The 21619-nt window shown below is 41.3% G+C and overlaps 1 protein-coding gene across 3 annotated transcripts in view; it reads right to left on the bottom strand.

The window, feature by feature from the left end:
- Positions 1-21619, bottom strand: part of SLC7A3 (solute carrier family 7 member 3) — a 123384-nt gene that overhangs the window by 94161 nt on the left and 7604 nt on the right. For all 3 annotated transcript variants that reach the window (XR_004539637.1, XM_033946604.1, XM_033946605.1), the window contains exons 2-4: positions 12426-12584; positions 10289-10460; positions 8773-8885 (exon numbers count right to left, since the gene is read on the bottom strand). Coding sequence is in view for 2 of the 3 variants with exons in the window: in XM_033946604.1 (XP_033802495.1) it covers positions 8773-8885; positions 10289-10460; positions 12426-12584 (444 nt within the window). In the remaining variant the exon portion in view is untranslated. The remainder of the gene's footprint in view (positions 1-8772; positions 8886-10288; positions 10461-12425; positions 12585-21619) is intronic.

Here is a 21619-nt window from a genome sequence, read left to right as displayed (position 1 = left end):
AAGAAGGCAGTTTTTATGACTTTTCTAAAAGCGACGTAAGTCAGTTTAGCTCCATTAATGTAGTTGCCTAGCCAGTGTTGTTGTTTGTTTGCTTGGTACATAAAAGTTCTGTCCAAAAAGGTTTTGTATTTACAGCCAGTAATGTTTGGATATGCAAATAGTTTGCAGTTTCTGGTTTGTCTTATGGGACTGTATAATACGAAGTGAGATAGGAGCTAGTCCCCAGACTAGCTTGAAGCATATGCAAGAGAACTTGAATATTATTCATGCCTCGACTGGCAGCCAGTGCAGCAGTCTGTAGTAGGGGCTGACGTGGTCGGTTTATTTCAATCTGAATATTAAGCGGACCGCTGTGTTCTGGACAATTCTAAGTTTTCTCACTGTTTGTTTTTTTTTGGTATACCCATATAAATGATATTGCAATAATCCAGGATAGAAAGTATTAGTAATCTAAATGATGATGGGTCAAAGTATTTTTTGATGGTCTTTAATTTCCATAATGCCAGGAAGCACTTTTTTACCCCTAAATTCATGTGTTCAACCATTGTCAAATGTGTGTCTAATGTGACTCCCAATATTTTTATTGTTTTAGTAATCGGGTAGTCGTGATCTTTTATGTATAACGTTGTTTTGGTAATTTTGTCCGTTGGGCTTGCGAGGAAGACTTTTGTTTTTTCTGTGTTTAGTTTCAGTTTGAAGTTGATTGTCCAATGTTCTATTTCGGTCATAATATGAGAAATGTATTTTGAGATTGCATTTGTAATGCTGTTCACTGGGATTAAAATGGAAATGTCATCTGCATATATGTAATAGTTTAGGTTTAGCTTTTGCAGTAAGTGTCCTAGGGATGAGATGTAAATGTTAAATAGTGGTGAACGCTGTGGTACTCCCAAGGGGTTTCTCCATGAGTTTGAGTATGTCCCACCACTAACCACACGGTAAGAGTACCACAGGGGTCGGTGCTGGGACCTCTACTGTTCAATATATTTATTAATGATCTGGAGATGGGGTCAAAATGTGAAGTTATCAAATTTGCTGATGACACCAAACTCTACAGCAGGGTTAGAAACACGGAAGACTGTGAAGACCTGCAAAGGGACCTACCGAGACTGGAAGACTGGGCAAAAAAGTGGCAAATGAATTTTAACGTAGAGAAATGCAAGGTCATGCATGTAGGGAAAAAGAACCCGATGTTCAGCTACAAAATGGGGGGAACACTGCTAGGGGTGAGTAACCTGGAAAGGGACCTGGGGGTGATGGTCGACACATCACTGAATTGGGTTTCCCTATTTTTTGTGCGTAGTGTTTTGTTCGTTTTTTTCTAATCAGATTTTTTTAGTTTTTCATTTTTTGTTTCCATTATATTTTGTCTTCCTCTTTGTTTTTTGCCAGATTCTTTCTAGTTTTCTCAGTTCCTGTTTTAGAGTTAGTAATTCAGAGTCAAACCATTCATTTAGTTCCCTTTCTTTCTTTTTGTATGTTTGGAATGGTGCTATTTGATCTAACACTTCTTTGCTAAACTTTACCCATCTAGTTGGGAAGTCCTGTACTTCCTCAGTTTTGGGGTATAGTTCACAATGGGCCCAGAATTCTGTTGGATTTATAGTTCCTCTTCTAGTGATTGTGGTTGGTTTTGGGGGTTTTTCTTTTTGTTGGGGTGATTTTTTCTTCCAGCATTTATCAAATTTACATATGTAGTGATCTGACCAGATGCATTTTTCCCAGGCCCCTGTGCTATAGTGGATCTTTGGGTTAGGGATTTCTTTTTGCGAAAAGGTAACTAAGTCTAGTTGGTGGCCTTTTTCGTGCATTTTCTCTGGTTTTGGTATTGTGAAACCGAGAGTTTTTAAGAAAGTTTCAATTTCCATCATGTCTGGTTTTTCCAGGTGAACGTTTACGTCTCGCAGTAGCAGGTTGTACGCTCCTTTCAGGGTGTTAATAATGAGGTATTCGAAGAACTCTTCTCTTGTGCTAGTCCACTTTTTGGGGGGAATGTAAAAAAGTGTCACAGTTAATGCCTCTTCCAGTTGGGTGTTGGTGACCTTGCAAGTTAATATTTCTAGGTCTTTTGTGGTTTCTGAGTCTATTTTGTTATAATCAAAGGATTCTTTTAAAATTATCGCTATACCACCCCCTTTTTTCCAGTTTCTTGATAGAGGTATTATTTTGTAGCCTTGGGGTAACATTTCTTTCAGAATCGTATCGGTGTCTGATACCATCCATGTTTCAGTCAAAAATAGGAAGTCGGGGCTCGTTTGGGTCAGCCAATCGTGCAGTATTTGAGCTTTGTTTCTTACTGAATGGGTGTTCAGGTAAAATCCCTTTAGATTGTCATACTTATTTGGGGTGGGTGTTCTAAAGAATTCTATTTTTTCAATTTTTTTTCCTTGATCTTGTTTTTATGGGGTTTGAATGAATTTCAAGCTCTATTAACCACGGGTATTTGTAACGGGCCTCGCTTTGAATAATCATAAAGGAATTGGTGTGGGCCGGCTTGTTTGCTCGTCTTAGTTGGTCTGTGCCAGGAGAAATGAATAGGAATTGGATTGGGGGTTTTATCATCGTTACACCAGCTTCTATAACATTTTAAATAAAGTATCCCCAGTATCAGTAGATATTTGTTGAAAGTCACCATTTTTGCCTACTGTTTAAACTGTTTGGGAGAAAAGGAGTAGAAAATCGGGTAATAGACAAGGGAAGGTGCAATACGGTAATATCAGCTATATCAGGCGATATACAATTCAATAATATCAGCTATAACTGGTGCAATACAGTGGTATCAGCTATAACAGGTTATTATACTTATCATGATATTTTGGAGTCAATCACGTTTGTCGCTTCACTGGTCGTTCGCTTCACAAAGGCGCGCACTAAGGCGCACGCGCCTTTGCTGTGCGCCTTACAAACGTAAGGAACTTCTTCTTCACTCAGAGAGTGGTAGAAAACTGGAACGCTCTTCCGGAGTCTGTCATAGGGGAAAATACCCTCCAGGGATTCAAGACAAAGTTAGACAAGTTCCTGCTGAACAAGGACATACGTTGATAGGGCTAGTCTCAGTTAGGGCGCTGGTTTTTGACCAGAGGGTCACCGCGTGAGCGGACTGCTGGGCATGATGGACCACTGGTCTGACCCAGCAGCGGCAATTCTTATGTGTCCATTCATGAGGTTGCAGAAGACGACTCAATTTGTCCACCAGACAGTTTTTCTCTTCTCTTCAGGAAAGGTGTTGTGATGGATTGCCCAGTCCCATACCTTTTGAGCTTCCTAATAAAGAAGGAAATATCCGGTTCCTCCCTGCTTGTTGACATAGTACATGGCGATTTGGTTGTCTGTCCGAATGAGGACTACCTGGTCGTGAAGGAGATGTTGAAAAGCTTTGAGAGCATTGAAGATCGCTCTGAGTTCCAACAGATTGATATGACACTGACGACCTGTGCTGGACCAATGGCCTTGAGTACGGAGACCATCGAGATGAGCCCCCAAAGCGTAGGTCGAGGAATCTGTTGTGAGGACCTTCTGATGAGGGAGTGTTTGAAACAGTAAACCTCTGGAGAGATTGGAAGAGAGCATCCACCAGTAGAGAGACTGTCTCAATGAAGGAGTTACTGTGATATGTTGAGAGAGTGGGTCGCAAGCCTGCGCCTACTGAGATGCCAGGGTCCACTGAGGAATTCTGAGGTGAAGTCTGGCAAAAGGTGTCACATGAACCGTTGAGGCCATGTGACCCAGAAGAACCATCATGTGTCTTGCTGAAATTGTAGCCAAGGAAGACACTTTGTGGCAGAGATGAATGAGAGCATCCTGACGTTATAGAGGAAGGAATGGTCTGAGTTTGACAGTGTCCAGAATAGCTCCGATGAACTGTAAAGTCTGAGAGGGCTGTAGTTGGGATTTGGGAAAGTTGATTTTGAACCCCAAACTTTGTAGGAACCACGTAGTCTGATAGTACGCTACAATAACACCTTGAGATGTGGAATCCTTGATGAGCCAGTCGTCCAGGTATAGGAACACCTGGAGCCCATGGTTCCGCAGAGCTGCTGCTACTACATCGAGGCACTTGGTGAACACTCTTGGAGATGAAGGCCGAAGGATAGCACTCAGTACTGAAAATGCAGATTCCCCACCTAAAATCTGAGGAACTGGGATGAATGGGAATGTGAGTGTAAGCCTCTTTGAGATCTAGAGAACATAATCAATCATTCTGATCTAGAAGGGGGGTACAGAGACGCCAGAGACAGCATCCGAAATTTCTCTGACAAGAAATTTGTTGAGGGCTCCGAGGTCCAAAATAAGTCGAGGATCGCCCGTCTTCTTCGGAACTAGAAAATAACGGAAGTAAAACCCCCTGCTCTGCTGTTGCGGGGGAACTTCCTCGATGGCACGGAAATGGAGCAAAGCTTTAGCTTCCTGAAAAAGAAGGGCAGTCTGGGATGCAGTGAAAGGATACTCTCTTGGAGGCAGATCTGGAGGTATCTGAATGAAATGAAGAGAGTATCCTTCCCTGATGATGGACAGCACCCAGAGGTCTGATGTAATGGTCTCCCAGCGTTGGTAAAAATGATGGAGACGACCCCCAATGGGAAGGGGAGAAGACAGAGGCAGAACGATGGAAGTTATGCTCTGCATTATATGGTCAAAAAGGCTGAGAGACCTTAGGAGCAGCAGGAGTCTGAGGTTTCTGCTGCCTCTGTTGCTGTGCTGTTGCTATAGTTGTTTCTTAGGAGGCGCTCTGGTATAAGGAGCTGCCTTCTGTGGGAAATGCTGTTGATAAGACTGCAGAGGCCTGAAGCCCTTAGAGGTGGAAGGTTTAGGCTTTGGACAAATGATGGAAGCAAATGACTTCTCATGGTCAGACAACTTCTTAGTGGCCTCCTCGATGGAGTTATCAAACAAGTCATTGGATGCTTTATGCGAGGAACGAGCTCTGGAGATTGAGACACCACAAGAGATTGAATTCCTGGTGTCGAGGCATCTCGAGGCACTGACAAGGACTCGGCTCCTTGTATAAAGTGATGAGATTGAGCTCGAGGTGCAGCCAAGGACTCTACTCCTTGTGATACTGCTAAGTGCTCAGGCTGGACTGCAGGAAGCAGTGTCGCGGCAGGAATATGTTTGGCAAGAATATTGCTCAGTTGACGATCCAAAATGGTCTGGATCAGAGCCTCCAAGCAAGACTCCGAGATTGGAGTATCCGGTACTGTCAGTGTAGGAATAGTCTCCGGAGAAGAGGAGGAGGAATGACCCTTCGACTTGGAGACATGTTTCTTGGGTAGCTTGATAACTACTGCTGGCACCTGACCTGAGGGAGGCAGCGAGGCAAGCATCTCGTCAGGAGAAGACTTAGCAGATTTACTAGAGGATGAGTATGCTCCGAACAAGGCAGGCTTAATCAACGAGGTTGAGGTCGAGGCAGAAGGCGGAATTCCGGTGAGAGACTGGACCGGGAGGTCGAGGTCGAGACCGGGGCAAGTGGATCCATACCGCTGAAAAGTTTCTCCACCTGAACTCAACGATGCTTGCGGGTTCGAGGTTGAAGGGTAGCACAGCGAGTACACGACTCCGGATGATGGTCAGGTCCCAAACACTGAATACACCACTTATGTGGGTCAGTGAGGGAGATCACGTGCTGGCAACGGCTACACTTCTTGAAGCCTGTGGCCAGTTTAGACATAGACGTAAAGATGGCCTCGGCAAAATCGAAACCCGCCGGCAGAGGCCGCAAAGCAGCCCTGCCGTGACAGAAAAAGAAAAATAAAGTCTTTAGTTTTTTTGGGTTTTTGGGGGAGGGGGGTTTTAAAGAAAATGTGCAAAAAAACACAGTGACCCTGAAAAATAACAAAACACAAGCCACGGTGAGAGAAGGCACAAAGTTTAGAATTGAGTCTAGTGCAGAGCGTTGAAAAAGGACTTCTCAATTCCGCGGAAAACTGAGAACTGAGGAGACGCATGCCCTTTAGACGCGTGCCCTTGCATGGGCGGGAAGGCACTCACACATGCGCGGTACGGCAGTCCAAACTTTCTAAGTTCTGCAAGCAATCAGCTTGCGAAGCTGTCCGCATCGGGGCTCAGTGATGACGACACCCATATGTTGAGAATAGGCTGCCTGCTTGTCCTGGGATAAAGACAGATACCGCACATACTGGGAGAGGGTTGTGAAGGACAAATGCATGGGCTGGGGGGGTTAGGAAAGAAGGAAAAGAGAGATGCTGCACAGGTGGAGTAATGGGAAGGGAGAGAAAGAAATGCTGCCGGTGGGGGAGGGAAAAGGACAGAAAATTGTTGGACATAGGTGTGTGGCTTGAGAGGGAAGAGAAATGAGGTATACTGGGAAAAGAAGAAGGAGGGAGAATTGTTGGACATGATAGTAGTGGAGAAGAGGGAGGGAGAAATATTATACTGGGAGGGAGGAAAGATGTCAGACCACTGGAATGGGAAGGAGAGAGAGAGAGATGCCAGACCACAGAATGGAAGGGAAGGAGGCGAGGGAGAGATGCCAAACTGCAGAAAGGAGAGAAGAGAGATGTTAGACCTTGGGAAGAGGGAGGGAAGGAGAGAGAGATGCCAGACCACGGGAGAGGGATGAGATGGTGCATAGGGATGGAGGGGAAGGGGAGACAGAGGGAAATGGTGCACAGCGATGGATATGACAGGGAAGAGATAAGAAGAAATGCTTCTTATGGATAGATGGGAGTAGGGGAGGAGATGGTACGGTAAGGCATGGAAAAGTATCTTTTGAGAAAAAAGCAGAAAAATGGAGGAAAGTTGAATGTTAAAAGTTAATGCTAAAGATGGATGTATGGCAGAAAGTGAAGGAGAGAAAAACAGCAAATGGATAAGGTGGCCCTGGATACACAGTTAAGAGCACAGACAGAAGGACGTGCAGCCAGAGACTGGGAAAAGATGATATGAAAAACAAAATCACCAGACAACAAAGGTAAGGGGAAATGATTTTATTTTCAATTTAGTGATTGAATTGTGTCAATTTTGAAAATTTACATCTGCTGTCTATATTTTGCACTGTTCAGGAAGAAATGCATTTGTTTCTATTTCTCTGGGAGTTATACTGCATGTAGATTCTTGCATCTTAGGGTTTTGTTTGAATATATTAGTACTAGTTTGTGGTCCTGTATTTACATAAGGGTTATCTGTGTTCTGCATGTGTGACCAAGGCCAGGTGTTCTGGTAGGAATGAATGTTGTGCTTTGCATAGTTTAATTTTGTGGTTAACCATTATGTATTGTTAATAAGATTATATTGTGTGTACATATGAAAAATGAATGGAAAAAATGGTATTACAATTAGTACTATTATGGAGTGGGGTCTGGGGCGGAGCTTGGGTGGGTCTGGGGCGGAGCTTGCGGGGCCCCCCAAACAAAACAGCTTTCTACTGCCTATGACTGTAATTGAATAATATAAGGATCTAAAATTCCCCCCTAGAGTTTAACTCTGAAAGGTATCATTGAAAAGAAAAATTTCAAAGCATCTTTAAAAGGTTATCTAATTGTGTTTTTTCTCTTATAAATGATGGTAGGCGATTCCAAGTTTGTGGCGCAGTTATGGAGAAGATCTCAGCTCTTCTTGTATTTATAAATTTCAAAGAGCGAATAGACAGATTTTGTTCTGCGGATCTTAATATTCTTGATGGGGCATAAGGTATCAATAGTCTATCAAGAAAGATGGGTTGTTTTGATTGCCAAAGTCTCAGAAAGAATGAACTTATAACCGAAAATAAGGAAACCTAAGCAGAGCAGATCAGAAACACCTCTGAACAGTTTGTTTTCAGAAGGAAAAACTGAAGGGGGCACTCCACTCCACTGGCAGTGTGGGAGGTGGTAAAAGTTGTGAGTAACACACATCTACAAAACCCAGTTCACAGGAATGAATTATCACCTAACATAAGGACTCCTGAATAAATTTAAGAAAATTAACATTCCTTGAGGTCTTCCTGCTCTAAATAGCCTCTGTTCTGCATATGTTTGTTTTTTTTAAAACCTTCTACGATGTCTGCATCTATGAGACAAACTTTGTTTTTTCTTTTACATAGAGCAATTTGGACCCCATGTAAATTTCAAAAGTTAGATAGCTCTAAGTCTAATAGATGCTGGCATTGTAATCTGGAAGCAGGGACTTTAGATCATTTAATATTCTATTGTCCCTGTATCATGGCATTTTGGAAATCAATTTGGTCTCAAATTGTTTATTAGAAAACCATGTAGCATTATCATATGATACAATAATGTTCGGAATGTCAATGAGAACAAAAAGTCAAATTTCATCAAGCAATAATAAACTTTTATTGATCATGACAAGAGTCACCATACAACATATTACCAGTAATTGGAAAAATTACAGCAGACTTAACTATACCTTCTGGTGGAATTCGCTGTGCCACATTTACAAAATGGAAAGAACAATTGCCAAACAAAGAAGGAATTATAACAATTTTAAAAAGATTTGGGGGCCATTGACAAATTATTGCAATGATTAGACACCATTATCCACTGAAAGTACACTTATACATAGGGGGAGGGTATAAAGTTATATTAAAGGTTTGATCAATTAGATAAGAATATAATATTTATATGATATTTTTGATTAAAATATTTGTGGGAAGGGTGGGTGGGGAGGGTATAAATTTATGTTTTTAAGATGATGTTAGAAGAAATACAAGATTTAAATGATGTAATACTGTGTTCTTGATGTAAGATGGAAAAATGAATAAAGAATTTGAAAAAAAAAAACCCCAACCTTCTAATTTATCTATTTGCTTACCTGTTGTAGCAATGCAGTCAAATCCTACAAAAGCGTAAAAGCAAGTAGCTGCTCCAGCAACAATGCCTCCAAATCCAAAAGGAATAAAGCCGCCTGACCCAAGCTGGCCGAAGCTGTAAGAATAATGCAATCCTATTACTATAATGTGATAGCAGAAATTATCGTAATAGGCATGCATCTTGTGCCCCCTTCCCAACTTCAGGCCCACAGAACTTGCCACACAAAATTAACCTACAGAAGGACTATGCTGTGTACCCTACTCTCCACTACAATATGCAATTTAAGAGACTGCAGAAACAAAGCGGCAGATTCTATAAACGGTGCCCCAATTGTAGACAGTGGTAGGTGTCCTACCGCTTTCTGATCAGCCAATAGGGATGCACATTTTCAAAAAAAACAAACCCATAACTTGAGGGAGGCCGCCTACACTGTAGGCATTTGTCATGGTTGCGGGAGACGGGTAGGGACACTTAAGCTCGCCCAAGGCTGGGCGTGGTTTTGCCCGGAAGTTGCCTTGGGCGAGCTTAAGTGGCCCTAGGCGTCTCCCTAACACTGCGAAAGATGCCTGAAAAGTAGGCCAGCAAAATGCTGGCCTACATTTCAAATAGATACGGGAGCTGAGCTAATTGAGCAAGGGAATCTCCCTGCCGTGATCAGCTGAGCGACTGTGGCAGGGAAACACCCACTGCAAAGTCGCCCGGCAGGAGGGATTCCCATTCCCTCCTGCCCCAGAGCCGCAACCTCCCAAGGCTCAGTGCCCCCACCCTCCACCCCTAACTCTAACCCAACTCATCAACCTCCCCCTGTATCTTTCAGTTGAATGTCCGATTAGAGGGATGCTCACACCCTCCGGCCGGCAAGTCAACCACTCCAAAATGGCAGGCCTTCCCATTCCCAGTGCATTATGGGCCAATCAAAGCTTTAGGCCCCTCCCTGGTGCATCCCATAATGCACCGGGAAGAAGGCCCACAATTTGGGAGTGGGCAGCCGGCAGAGGGTGTGAGCATCCTTCCAACTGGATATTCAACTGAAAGGTACGGGGAGGCAGGGCGGGAGACTTGAGCCTTGGAGGGGTGTCTGGGGAGGGTTTGGGTTCAAGTTCAGCAGGTGACAGCAGGAGGGAGTGGGCATCTGTCCGGCTTTCTTCGTTGATGAGGGTTTGGGGGTTCCTGCAGGAGGGAATGGGTATCCATCCTGCTGGCTGACTTGGTGGGGTGGAAGTACAGGGGTACCCTGCCGCAGCCACTCAACTGATCACAGAAGGGGGATTCCCTTGCTGCGATCAGCTGATGGCAAGGAATCAGGCGCAATTCTCTAACTGGCACCTATGACATGGGCTCCGGTTAGAGAATCGGGCCGGTTAGGCGGGGTTGGGCGTCTGTCCCTTAGGGTAGATGCTGGTGTGCCATTCTCAGTTGCTTCTCAGGCCCGGCCCAAAACAAACAGATCAAAGCCATCAGAATTTGCAGTCAAGAATGTTATGCTGCCCAAATCCTAGAAGCAATGGTAGCCATACCTGACTGAGCTGTTTGCAATATCCTTTGCATAGTCCTTCTCTTTTAGGCACCAGTTCTTGATGTCTCCCTTCACAAAACTAGCCAGGATGATAAAACATAAGACCAGCAGGTTCACAGCAGTGAAGATTTTATTTATCAAAGCAGACTCGCTCACACCAAAGGCAAGTAGTGCTGAGAAGATCAAGAAAGATAAATCTATCACCAGATAGTACTATCACCAGATGAAAAACTGAAAAGACTGAAGTTCCTCTCTGCCTCCCCCACTAGCCCAACCCCAGAAATCTTTTTTTCCCTTCCCTGAGACAGACTCTGGCATCCACCCACCCAGCACATACAGATTTGAATTTTAGATTTGATTACTAGTTTTTCTTAATCCAGGCCTAAAATCAAGTTACACGTACATACAGTAGTTATTTCTCTGCCAAGGAGGGTTTACAATCTAAGGGCCTCACATACTAATATGTCTTAGTTTTAGAATAATTTAATGTACTATATATTAAATAACAGAAGCCCCATTATTCTCACTTGAGCCTTTTACTAATTTTGTATTTAATTAAATATGCATTAATGCATATTAACGCATATTAATAAATGAGACCCTATATTTGGGCTAGATTCACTAAACCCCGATTGTGTCTCCAATCCAATTGCATGCAAGCCAATGAATTCACAGCCCACCCCGACTGGCCCACCACACCACACCACCCCCAACTGCCCACTGCACCACCCCCGACTGTACTGGCCCGACCCGGCCTGACACCTCCCTCATACCTAAAAGCTAGGAGCAGGAGAGGTGCTCAGACCCTCTTGCTCCTTAGGCCTCCAGCACTGCTGTCTTCCGGAGCAGGAGGAACTACAAAGTTCTCCTGTTCCTTTTCCTCCTCCTGCCCTCCCGCCGCAAATATGGGCCTTAGGCCTCGCCCCGGTACACATGTGATGCACGGGGAGGAGCCTAAGGCCCTGATTGGCTGATTGGGAGGAGCCTGAGCCAATCAGGGCCTTAGGCTCCTCCCCGTGCTTCACATTTGCACCGGGGCAGGGCCTAGGTCCACATTCGCGAAATGCAGGAGCAGGAGGACTTTGTGGTTCCTCCTGCTCCGGAAGACAGCAGTGCTGGATGCATAAGGAGCAGGAGAGACTGAGCACCCCTCCTGCTCCCAACTTTTAGGTATGGGGAAGGTGTCGGACCAGGGGTGGGCCAGTCCGTTGGGGTGGTGCAGTGGGCAGTCGGGGGTGGTGCAGTTGGCCAGTCGGGGGGTGGGCTGAGCCAGGGAGTGACTCGAATGCCTGTCATGGGGGGGGAAGGGGTGACTCAGTTGGTGGCAGAGCAGGAGGGAGTTTGCATCCCTCCTGCTATTTGTGGGTCACCAGGGAGGGATCACGTTTGTCGGGGGGCCTTGGTCGTTTTTTGACAGGCCTGCCTGCCTTTTCATTTTTTTTTTTTTTTTAATGGGGCAGATATTTTGCATGTATAACACATGCAAAATATCTGTGCCATGGGAAAAAAATGAATAAAAAAAGACAGGCAGGCCTGTCAAAAAACCTGCAGTCGGCCTTGACAACAGTAAAACCCGATTCAAAATAGCCGAGCAATTGTTAGTGAATCAATCGCTTGGCCATTTTGCTTGAGGTTTTACTAATTTGCATGGGAGGATCGGGATCGGATCGCTATAGGCCTTAGTGCAGGAGGGAAATCTGGTCGCAAACCAATTGGTACACAATCAGTTTGCTTTGTGAATTTAGCCCTTTGTACCTTAGCATCTATGGGAAAAGTGTAATGTGAACCCTTACTTTACTGCTTCTCAAACCATTGGGCTCGACTCAATTAGGGCACTGGTCTTTGACCTAAGGGCCGCCACGTGAGCGGATTGCTGGGCATGATGGACCACTGGTCTGACCCAGCAGCGGCAATTCTTATGTTCTCCATTCAAGCCCAATTAATGAGACTTTCTTTTTTCCCTAACCAGAAAATTTCAGCCCAAGCCCCCAACATTTGCACTCTTTCCCACTCTCTAGTACGGCCCAAAGAGCCTTCCCTTTCCCTCATTAAGCTGCAGAGAGGGGTCTTCTTTATTTTGGCTGCCCATCCTGCTATTTTGCCAGTGGCTGTACATTCTGTGAATTTTGCATTCTCACCTGTAAGCAAAACAACAATCAGTAACGCAAAGAAATCTGGATAGTCAGCAAAGACATTCTCTATTTTGATGGAAACATGAGCTCTGAAGTAATCAGAAATTCTGTTTTCAATAAGATTGTCAAATGTAGAACTCCAGGCTCGTGCTACGCTGGCTGAACCTACAGCACAAGAGAAACAAATGTTGAATACAACTAGTGGCCTGCAGTCACAGCTCAAACCACCACAACCATCTGAAATGCAAATAAAGTCAGACCACTTCAATCTGCTAATTTGGACCTGCTCTTCCTCCCTCTGTCATCACAGTCTTTATGAGGGCAATTACTGGATATGCACATAAAGATTGCAACATGAAAAGAAACCAGCATGGATTTAGCAAAAAGTTGTGTCTTGCAGTTCACCCATGATGGAAATGACCTAGTTGAAAACTGCTCAGTTTATGCATGTTGTTAAAGGTCTATTTACTCCTACAATGAAATGATTGAAATTGTAAATAAGCATTAAACACGCTTCTCCTTTTATGCAAGGTGTGCAATTTTCAAATGTCAGTGGCCATTCCATCAGTGGAATTAATTTGGAAATATTCATTCATTTTTATATGAAAATCTTCACAAAATTTGGATATGCAAGCAGTGTATTATCGAATCTCCATACAGGTCTATCATTGTTTTTATCTCCTATTTTAAGTTCAATCCACACCCCTCCATGATCAGATAAAATAATTGGGTCTATGGAGGCTTGTGTTATCTGTTGGTTTGAAACAAAAATGTAATCTATTCTTGAAAATGATTTGTGAACATGGGAACAATAAGAAAATTCCAGTTCATCAAAATGAAGTATTCGCCATATATCTTTAAAATCACAAGAATTTACAAAATTATCCAAACCCAATGATTTCATAATTTTACTAGTTTTTTTATCCAACAAAAGATTCATAACAGCATTAAAATCCCCAGCCACCACTCCCTTGCATTCCTCTCCATTTGGGAAAGGGGGGGAAAAGGGGGGGATGTGAGTGAGACTTGCGGGAAGTGGGGAACATAACTGACACATGTTTTGTCATGCTGTACTTTGTTATGCAGATTTTTTGTCTCTGTTCATTATGTTCTGTCACTTGTTGTTTTCTTCGTTCTGCTGGTTTTTTCATGTCAATAAAAATTGTTTACAATCTAAAATCCCCAGCCACCACTAAGTTAGAGGTAGCCAGTGGTAATATCAGTTGTTATAGAGATTTTAAAAATTCATTTTGGTTCGAATTTGAGGCATATACATTAAAGAGCGCCATTGTAATATTTCCCATGTTCATTTCTACATGTACCCATCTTCCTAAAGGATCAGAAGCAACTAATTTAAATAAAGCATTACATTTCCTATTCACTAAAATAGCTACTCCAGCCTTCTTCCCTATTGCAGGGGCAAAAAAACAATGCTTTACCCAACCTCCCTCTAGTTTTGTAGATTCTATATTAGATAAGTGAGTCTCTTGGATATAACAAATATCGGCATCCTGTTGTTTTAAAAATAATAATGTTTTTTCCTTTTAATCGGATGGTTGAGGCCATTAACATTTAGGGAATATATTTTAAAATCCATTATACAGTTTATATATACTACTTATAAATTTCTTCCCATAATTCAAATTGCAATGAATATACATTAAACAATCACTTTTCCCCATTCTAAGAAGTCAAATTATTTCTTTTTTGGCACCTATTAGGAAACAGGTCAAAAAACAATTTACTAATCTGAAGCAAGAAATTAAATTTTTGGAAAGGAAATTGATTGATAATTGGGAATATTCTACATTCCAGGATCTTTTAAAAGCTAAATGTAAATATAATGAGATTTCTTCCAAACTGGTAAGGAATGATTTATTTTCTCAACAAGCTTTGTATTATGGAAATTCAAATAAGGCGGGTAGATTATTGGCAAACTATCTTAAAGCAAAAAAAAGAAAATCAAAAATAATTGCCATTAAAGATGAGAAAGGTGATACTTATACTTAAATTGAACCTATTTTAAAAAAAAATTTAAAATTTTATAAAGCTCTTTATTCTTCTGAGCCTTATTCAGATAAAGAAAAAGATGGTTTAGAGAGGGACCTAAAATTCATGAACATATAAAAGAAGGTCTTGAAGAGCCTATATCTTTAAAAGAATTGCAAACAGCGTTGAAGTCCCTTAGAGTTGGATCCGCTCCAGGTGGTGATGTTTTTAAAGTTTAATTTTTTAAATCATTTCAAATTACCCTATTACCATATTTGTTAAATTTATATCAGACTCAACTAAATAAAGGTTGTATTACAGGTACTAAGGCAGAATCTTTAACTATAGTTTTGCCAAAGCCAAATAAAGATCCTACTTTGGTCTCAAATTACAGGCTTATTTCTTTAATTAATGTAGATGGCAAACTTTTGGCTAAACTTTTAGCTTTGCACTTAGTAAAGGCTCTCCCTTATATTATTGGTATGCACCAAAATGGATTTGTTGCTCAGAGACATTCTTCTAATAATACCAGATTGGCTTTTCAAATGTTATATTTAACAAAAGATATGAAAGATCCAGCTTTTTCTGTTTCCTTGGATGCAGAGAAGGCATTTGATCGGGTGAAATGGACCTTCATGTAACAAGCTATGGAGTGGTTTGGTATAGGGACAGGTTTTATACAGATGATTCGATCCTTGTATAGCTCCCCGACTGCTAGATTATATATTAATAATAATTTTTTGGAAAGGTTTTGTTTGCAAAGGAGGTTTAGGCAAGGATGTCCCTTGTCTCCTTTGCTTTTTGATATTGTATTAGAACCCTTGTTATTAGCTATTCAACAGACAAAGGAGATACAGGGTATTCCCTATTCAGAATGGGAATATAAGGTCTCTGCTTATGCAGATGACATTTTGCTTCATTTGAGAAATCCTGAAACAACCATTCCATGCTTGCTTGAATTAATAGAGAAATTTGGAAAGTTCTCCGGATATAAGATTAATTGGAATAAATCTGAAGTTCTTCCACTCAATGTACATTGTACAAAAGGTTTGTTTGACTCATTTTCCTTTATATGGAAGGAAGATGGAATAAAATTCTTAAGAATTTGGATAAAAAATACACTGGAAGACACAATGAAAGAAAATGAAAAAGCTTTATTAAAGAAGGTAACAGAAATGTGTGAGCAATGGTGGGAAAGAATCCAAACAATTAAAATGATGATACTGCCTGTGGTTTGTTACCAAATGGGTATGATACCAGTTTTTTTTCATGGGTCCTTTTATAAAAAGTTAAATAAAATGAGGTAAATAAAAGATTAACACCCTAACAGTTCAAAAGGCGGCTACGAGCCACCGGAGATAATGTAGACCAAAAAGGCTTCCAAATCCGTTGAAAAGCCCGTCCAGGCAAGGAAGATATGTCTTGAACACCTCTCCGCTCCCAAGAAAGCAACGTAATCATTTGACTACGCCAAAGGAAATTTTGTTTAGCATCAGTGAGAGGGGAGAGGATGGGGGGATGGGTGGGGTTGGTAGGGGTGGGTTTGATGGTTTTTGTATACAATTTTGAGCTACTTTATTGTTCTTTGTTCTTGATTTTGATTGTATTTGCTCAATAAAATATATTTAATGATAAAAAGTTAAAAAGTATTCTTACAAAATTTGTTTGGCTTGGTAAAATTGCTAGAATTGCTTTAGTGTCTTTGCAAAAGTCAATTAGGGAAGGGGGGTATATTTTCCCAATTTTTATAGGTATCATCAAGCCTATATTTTGCGCCAAGGTATGTATTGGGTCCTCCCAGAGCCCATTGATAATATTCCAGACTGGTTGAGGTTGGAATGGCGACTCATTTTTCCTCTGCGATTAAACCATGTTCTTAGTATCAAAATGTCTATGATATATAAAGAAAACAGACTGTTAGTTGATACATGGAAAACTTTGAGATTTGTGAATAATTTAACACCTGTTCCTATACATAAATCAACAAATCAAACTATATGGCTTAACTCCAAGATTCAAATAGGCGGATTTAAGGTCATCTGGGTTAATCTCAACAGGAGAAATAGCATTGCCAGCTCACTGAAGAGAAACCTCAACAGGAGAAACAGAATGGCAGTCTCACTGAAGAGAAACCTCAACAGGAGAAAATAATTTTCCAGTCACAGCCAGAATTCAGGAGCTAGTTGAATAGCGACCTTTTCCTGCTGGGAGATAGAGAATACTGGAGATACAGGAGGAGTGCCAACCAATAAGACCATCTGTTAATCAGTTTCTCTATCTCTGCCTGCTGGTAGATGTGTGCTATCCCATTGGTCTCTGGATTCATCTGCTGCTGTTGCTAGGGAATGTTATTTCTAATGGTAAACTGCTTGATTTTTCACAGTTGCAACATAAATTTGGTCTTAATAAATCACAAAGTTATAGATGGTTGCAACTGAAGCAGGCCATTCAGGTAGGGTTCCCTGAATGGAAAAATCTTAATAATCAATATAGTCTAGAGTTCTTATGTTTTCAGGTGGACTTCCTGGGACACCAGGCCGCACAGTGGTATAAACTGATATCTGGATTTATGAATAAAAAACCAAAAACTGGTCTTAGGGACATTTGGAGCATTGAGATTAAGAATCAAATTACTGCATCTCAATGGCCATGAATTTTGTCTTGGAGGATGAGTTGTACAATGTCGGCATCTATGAGACAAACTTGTTTTTTTCTGTTGCACCGAGCTTTCTAGACCCCTGTTTGTTTACAAAAATTAGATAGCTCTAAGTCTAATAGATGTTGGCATTGTCATCTCGAAGCGGGGACTTTAGATCATTTATTGTTCTATTGTCCATTCATTTTGGCTTTTTGGAAATCGATTTGGGGCCAAATAAATTGTTTGTTGGAAAATCCTGTGGCTCTTATCTAAATTTATTTCTGATAGAGAGTCTTCATGAGCTGCCTTGTTCTCTTGTTAAGCTCAACATATCGGTTCAAGAGCACTCAAAACGCCTATCTTTTTGCCTTATACTAATTGCCTTGATGACTTATTTCAGTCTTTTTCATTAGCCTCGTCTCCAAAATTGTGGACTAATAATGCGATGTATATTTTGATATTCCTTAGTTGTTTGGAATTTTGATTTAATTTCAATTTACACTGCATGTTTTCTTTTATTGACTTGTAATTATTGTCAATTATTAAAATTATAAATAAAGAATTCAAAAAAAAAAAAAAAGAAAATCCTGTGGCTCTATTCTATGATAGTATATTGTTTGGAATGTCAATGAGGAAGAAAAGTCAAATTTCTGCAAAGAATAAGCAGCTATTACTTATTATGACAAGTGTCGCCATTCAGCAGATTACATTTAATTGGAAAAATCGGAATAGATTAAATTATAGCTTTTGGTGGAATTCATTATGTCATATGTACAAGATGGAAAGAATGTTAACCTTGCAGAAAGGTAATTTTAATAACTTTCAGGAGGTTTGGAGGCCATTAATAGAATATTGTAATGAGTAATTATTGGATTATCATTTTTCCCTAATAGGTATAATTGGAAAGTATGGGCGGGAATTTCTGATTTGATTTTAAATGATTAGATTAATAGGACAGAATATATAATATATTATATGATATATGTACTACATATGAATTAGTAGGGTTGGGAGGGAGGGTTTAAATATTATGATTTAAGTTAAATTGATAGAGAATCAAGTGATATTGTATAAGTTTAAATGTTATTTTATGATACACTTGTTGTAAGATGTTATTTTATGATACACTTGTTGTAAGATGTAAAATGAATAAAGAATTTAAAAAAAAAAAAAAGTGTCAGTGGCCATCCCTCCAGTGCTCAAGTACCAGTGACAAATTTGCAATTTCAGAACGCTGGAAGGGATAAGCATCGGGTTCTCATTTGTATTTATCTATTTATACCCTGCCTTTCCCAAGGCTATTGCAAGTGTTTAGTTACCTAGATTCAGTTTCTCTGGATTATCACCTATGAAGAACATTTTTAAACAAATCATTTCATTTTTCTGCTGCAACTTTTACCCTCTCCTAAGTACTCTATTACCCCTTTTTTCACATGTAGAATGCCAATTTAAGCAAGTAATCTGCTAATCTTCTTTCTTGTAAATCCATGCTCTATTCCCGAACCAGTGGGTTATGCATCTCCAGTCGCTAGACAGCTTCTCCCCTCAGAGGATCAGTTCATAGAAAATTAGACACTCACCTGTAGAGGATACATACAAGAGGAAGGGACATGGGGAAACTTCCTGCCAAATCAGTGAAATCTGCTCATTTCCCAACAAACAATGAAAACTATCAAAACAGGTTTTGACACAGTAGAAATCTGAAATAAACACAGAAGGGGCACTACAACTAGGGGGGGCACCATCTTCCTTGAGGCGCCGGCATCCTTCCTCCTCTCCACCCTCCCCTCCCCTATACCTTTTTAACTTCAGTTCGAGCAGCCACCAACTTACTGCCTGCGTCGGCTTGAGCGCTCTCTCTGACGTCACTTTCAGGACCCACGCTGAAGCCGACATGAGCAGAAAGTTGGTGGCTGCTGGTGTCAAAGTTACAAAGGTGAGGGTGGGGAGGGGTGTCATTGCCCTGGGCGCTGCTCGCCCTCACTACGCCACTGCCCCAAGGCAAAGTCAGAAAACCTGAAGCCCAGCTTACCTGTACTGGTTAAGGCAGACAAATTGGTGAATCAGTAACTCCCAGACTGGGTTCCAGGAAGAATAATAAAAAGTTTTTTTTTTATACCGCAGTACCTCTCAGTTCTATGAAAAGCTGGGCAAAAACAGCGATAGTACAGCAATAGCATTAAAATTTGTGATAACATCAGACAAATTTATCATAAGGATAAGTTTTAACATTTTTCCTAAAAGCTAGACAAAAACAGTGACACGAGAGAAGGAGAAAAGAGGACATTCTCTTTCTGAGAGGAGAAGAGTAGAAGACATATCTTTGGGTAAGTATATATGATTTTGATCTGAGCTTTGATAGGTTTGGGGAGAAAAGCTCAATTGTAGGTTCCCTTCTATAGACAGTTTAGATCTTAAAAGAACAAACTTGACTTAGCTAGTCTCCATAGGATAATAGCCTTTTATAGTTCTACAGTTTTGTAAGCTTGAACCTGCAGATAGAGATACCGTATTTTTTGCTCTATAAGACGCACTTTTTCCCTCCCAAAAAGTGGGTGGAAAAAAGGGTGCATCCTATGGAGCCAATCCCCCAATCCCCCCATTACCTTATTTAGACCGCTAATCGCCCCTCGCCTGCCGTCATCGCTGCTGGTAGCTCACTGCCGCCAAAAGTAGAGGAAAGGAAAGCCAAGCGGGTGCAGCGATTGCACACTGCCAGCCCAGAAGCCTTACCCCCGACGTCACAGCGGCAGTAATTAAATCCAGTGGGCGGGCAGGCTTGAGGGGGGCGGAAGAGGACATAGGCTGGAATGCAGTGAGTGGAACAGGATGGAGGGAGGAAGGGACAATTGTTGGGCCTGAGTTGGAGGAAGAGGACAAAGGCTGGAAGGAGGAGGACATAGGAAGGAGGGAGGGAGGAAGGGACAATTGTTGGGCCTGAGGAAGGAAAGAAAGAAAGAAATCACCAGTTTGGAGGGGTGGGAAGGGGGGGATTTAGAGTCTGCTTGTAGCGGTGGAGGATATACCAGTCCAGTCCTCCATGGTGGATAGATTCTATTGTAAAACTCTGTATTGCACTTTTGTCTTTTTGCAGTTGTGTTTGTCGAATAAAAAGATTTAAACAAAAGAAATCACCAGACAACGGGGGAGGAAGAGGACAAAGGCTGGAAGGCATTGAGGGAGACATAGTTGGGCCTAAAGAAAGAAAGAAAGAAAGAAGGAAGGAAAGAAAGAAAGAGAAAAAGAAAGAGAGAGAAAAAGAGAGAGAAAAGAAAAAGAAAGAAAGAGAAAAAGAGAAAGAGAAAAAGAAAGAGAGAGAAAAAGAGAGAGAAAAGAAAAAGAAAGAAAGAGAAAAAGAGAAAGAAAAAAGAGAGAAGGAAATAAAGAAAGAAAAGAGAGAGAAAAAGGAGAAAGAAAGAGAGAAAGAAAAAGAGAAAGAGATAGAGAAAAAGAAAAACAGGAAGGAAGAAAGAAAGAAATCACTAGACAACGGAGGGAGGAGGAGGACAAAGACTGGAAGGCATTGAGGGAGACATAGGATGGAGGGAGGAAGGGACAATTGTTGGGCCTGAGGAAAGAAAGAAAGAAGGAAGGAAACAGAAAGAGAAAGAAAGAAGGAAGGAAAGAATGAAAGAAAGAAGGAAGGAAATAAAGAAAGGGAAAGAGAAAAAAGAAAGAAAGAGAAAAGAGAGAAAGAGAAAGAAAGAGAAGAGAAAGAGAAAGAAAGAGAAAGAAAGAGAAAAAGAGAGAAAAAAGAGAGAAAGAAAGAAAAAGAGAAAGTAAAAGTAAAAGAAAGAGAAAGAGAAAGAAAGATAGAGAAATAGAAAGGAAGGAAAGAAAGAAATCAACAGACAATGGGGGGAGTAAGAGGACAAAGGCTGGAAAGCATTGAGGGGGACATAGGAAGGAGGGAGAGAGGAAGGGACAATTGTTGGGCCTGAGGAAGGAAAGAAAGAAATCACCAGACAATAAAGGTAGGAAAAATGATTTTATTTTCAAATTAGTGATCAAAATGTATCAGTTTTGAGAATTTATATCTGCTGTCTATATTTTGTACTATATTTATATATTTTTCTATAGTTAGTTATTGAGGTGACATTGCATATTTTAAAAAGTCATCTGCCTTGACATCTGTGCCCTGTCCCTGCCCGCCCTATGCCCTGTCTCTGCCCACCCTACCACTAGACCACCAGAGGGGGGACAGGGTACAGAACCTAGCAGGGAGGTGGGACAGGGTGCAGAGCCTGGCAAGGAGTGTAGAGTTGGGTGCAGAGCCTGGCAAGGAGAATTTGGTTCAGAATGGGGGGGGGGGGGTTTTCTTGTTTTTCTCCTCTAAATCTAGGGTGCATCTTATGGTCAGGTGCGTCTTATGGAGCAAAAAATACAGTAGTTTCTGGCAGGCAGAGCAAGGTCTGGCTTAGTCTCCATTCCCTCCCTTCCACCCCTAGCTCATTTCTATATTTATAATCTTAAATTTATTGTTAATTCTAATTAGGAAAACAGGAGCGCTCTTTATATTTCACTACCAGTAAAGAATCAAACAATAAATTAGCATACAATATAACTCTAAGAC

Source organism: Geotrypetes seraphini, chromosome 5 (genome assembly GCF_902459505.1).
Source record: "Geotrypetes seraphini chromosome 5, aGeoSer1.1, whole genome shotgun sequence".
NCBI classification, from domain to species: domain Eukaryota; kingdom Metazoa; phylum Chordata; class Amphibia; order Gymnophiona; family Dermophiidae; genus Geotrypetes; species Geotrypetes seraphini.
Note: the sequence above shows the minus strand (reverse complement) of the source record. Positions and strands in the feature narration are given on the sequence as shown.